The sequence below is a fragment of the Quercus robur genome, chromosome 11 (assembly GCF_932294415.1).
Source record: "Quercus robur chromosome 11, dhQueRobu3.1, whole genome shotgun sequence".
NCBI classification, from domain to species: domain Eukaryota; kingdom Viridiplantae; phylum Streptophyta; class Magnoliopsida; order Fagales; family Fagaceae; genus Quercus; species Quercus robur.
In genome coordinates, this window is record NC_065544.1 from 21444013 (window position 1) to 21445424 (window position 1412).

General features: G+C 49.4%; 1 protein-coding gene across 1 annotated transcript; it reads left to right on the forward strand.

Annotated features, from left to right (window-relative positions):
• Window positions 1-495: 495 nt before the first annotated feature.
• On the forward strand, window positions 496-1014 carry LOC126704832 (uncharacterized). Its single transcript, XM_050403828.1, has one exon. It carries the CDS (start codon window positions 496-498, stop codon window positions 1012-1014), a length of 519 nt encoding a protein of 172 aa, XP_050259785.1.
• The last annotated feature ends 398 nt before the right edge of the window (window positions 1015-1412 follow it).

The window sequence follows — 1412 nt, forward strand, 5'->3', positions numbered from 1 at the left end:
GCTTGTAGGCCATACAAACGCTACCCGGACAAAGGGCTGCATGGTACTTACACGCTCGATGGCACCACCAATAATGTTTAGGAAGACGAGCCACAACCTACTGACCTGGAGAGACAGGTCCTAACCCTTATAGCGGTAGTGGAGTGCTTCACCAGACAAAACCAGGCCCTAAAGGAACAGCTGCAACGGAAGAACGCGACAATGGGAAACCAAGAAGAAGATTAAGAAGGTGCCAGTGCTGATCGCAGGAACCAGGAGAAACTGGAGGGTAGTAATGCCCTAAGTAGACCGGAGCGACAAAACATAAGCCTCCCAACCCTCATGGATACGGCTCCACCTATTGTTGCAGAGATGCAGGCAATGAAGGAGCAGATGGAAGTAATGATGAACGCCCTTAAGGGATGAGTATCCAGCGATCTTGACAACCTAGTCAACCGAACAGACTCACCGTTCACTGCCTCCGTCAATTGCTTCCCTCTGCCGCATAAATTCCGCATGCCACATATAGACAGTTACGACGGAGTCAAGGATCCTCTAGATCACCTGGAGACCTTCAAGACCTTGATGCATCTTCAAGGAGTTGCAAATGAAATCATGTGTAGGGCCTTCCCTACAACGCTGAAGGGTGCTGCGAGAATTTGGTTCTGTCAGTTAACGCTTAGCTCTATCAGTACTTTCAAGGAGCTGAGCGCCCAGTTCACTTCGCACTTCATTGGGGGGCACAGATACAAGAAGTCAACTACATGTCTGATGAATATTAAGCAGCGGGAGGACGGGACGTTGAGGTCCTACATAACCCGTTTCAACAACAAAGCCCTCTCAGTTGACGAAGCGAATGACAAGATACTCGTGGCAGCATTCACTAATGGGTTACGAAAGGGTAAGTTCTTGTTTTCTCTATACAAGAACGATCCAAAGACCATGTTGGATGTGCTTTACAAGGCCACCAAGTATATGAACATAGAAGACGCAATGCTGGCTCGTGAGGATAAGCTCAGAAAAAGGGGAAAATAGGAGGACACACGACAGGATAGGGGGTGCAAGGTGGCTAGGACCGGAGAACGACAGGATGATAGACGCTCCAAACCCCCCATGGGGAGGTTCACAAGCTTCACCCCATTAACTGCCCTAATAGATCAGGTTTTGATGCAGATCAAAGACGAAGGAGCCTTGACGTTCCCCGGCAGTTAAAGGGAGATCCCAGCAAGAGGCCAAGGGACAAGTACTGCTGCTTCCATCGAGACCACGGGCACGACACAACTGATTGCTACGATCTAAAATAGCAGATAGAGACCTTTATAAGATAGGGAAGCTATAGAGGTTCGTTAGCAAGGAAAGAATGGATCCACCCCAAGAGCGGCTCTGCGACGGGAGAATGAGCGCCCAAGGCCACCCATTGGAGACATAAGGAT

Excerpts from the sequence above, each read along its gene's own strand:
- LOC126704832 (XM_050403828.1), top strand. The coding sequence starts at position 496 with ATGCCACATATAGACAGTTACGACGGAGTCAAGGATCCTCTAGATCAC.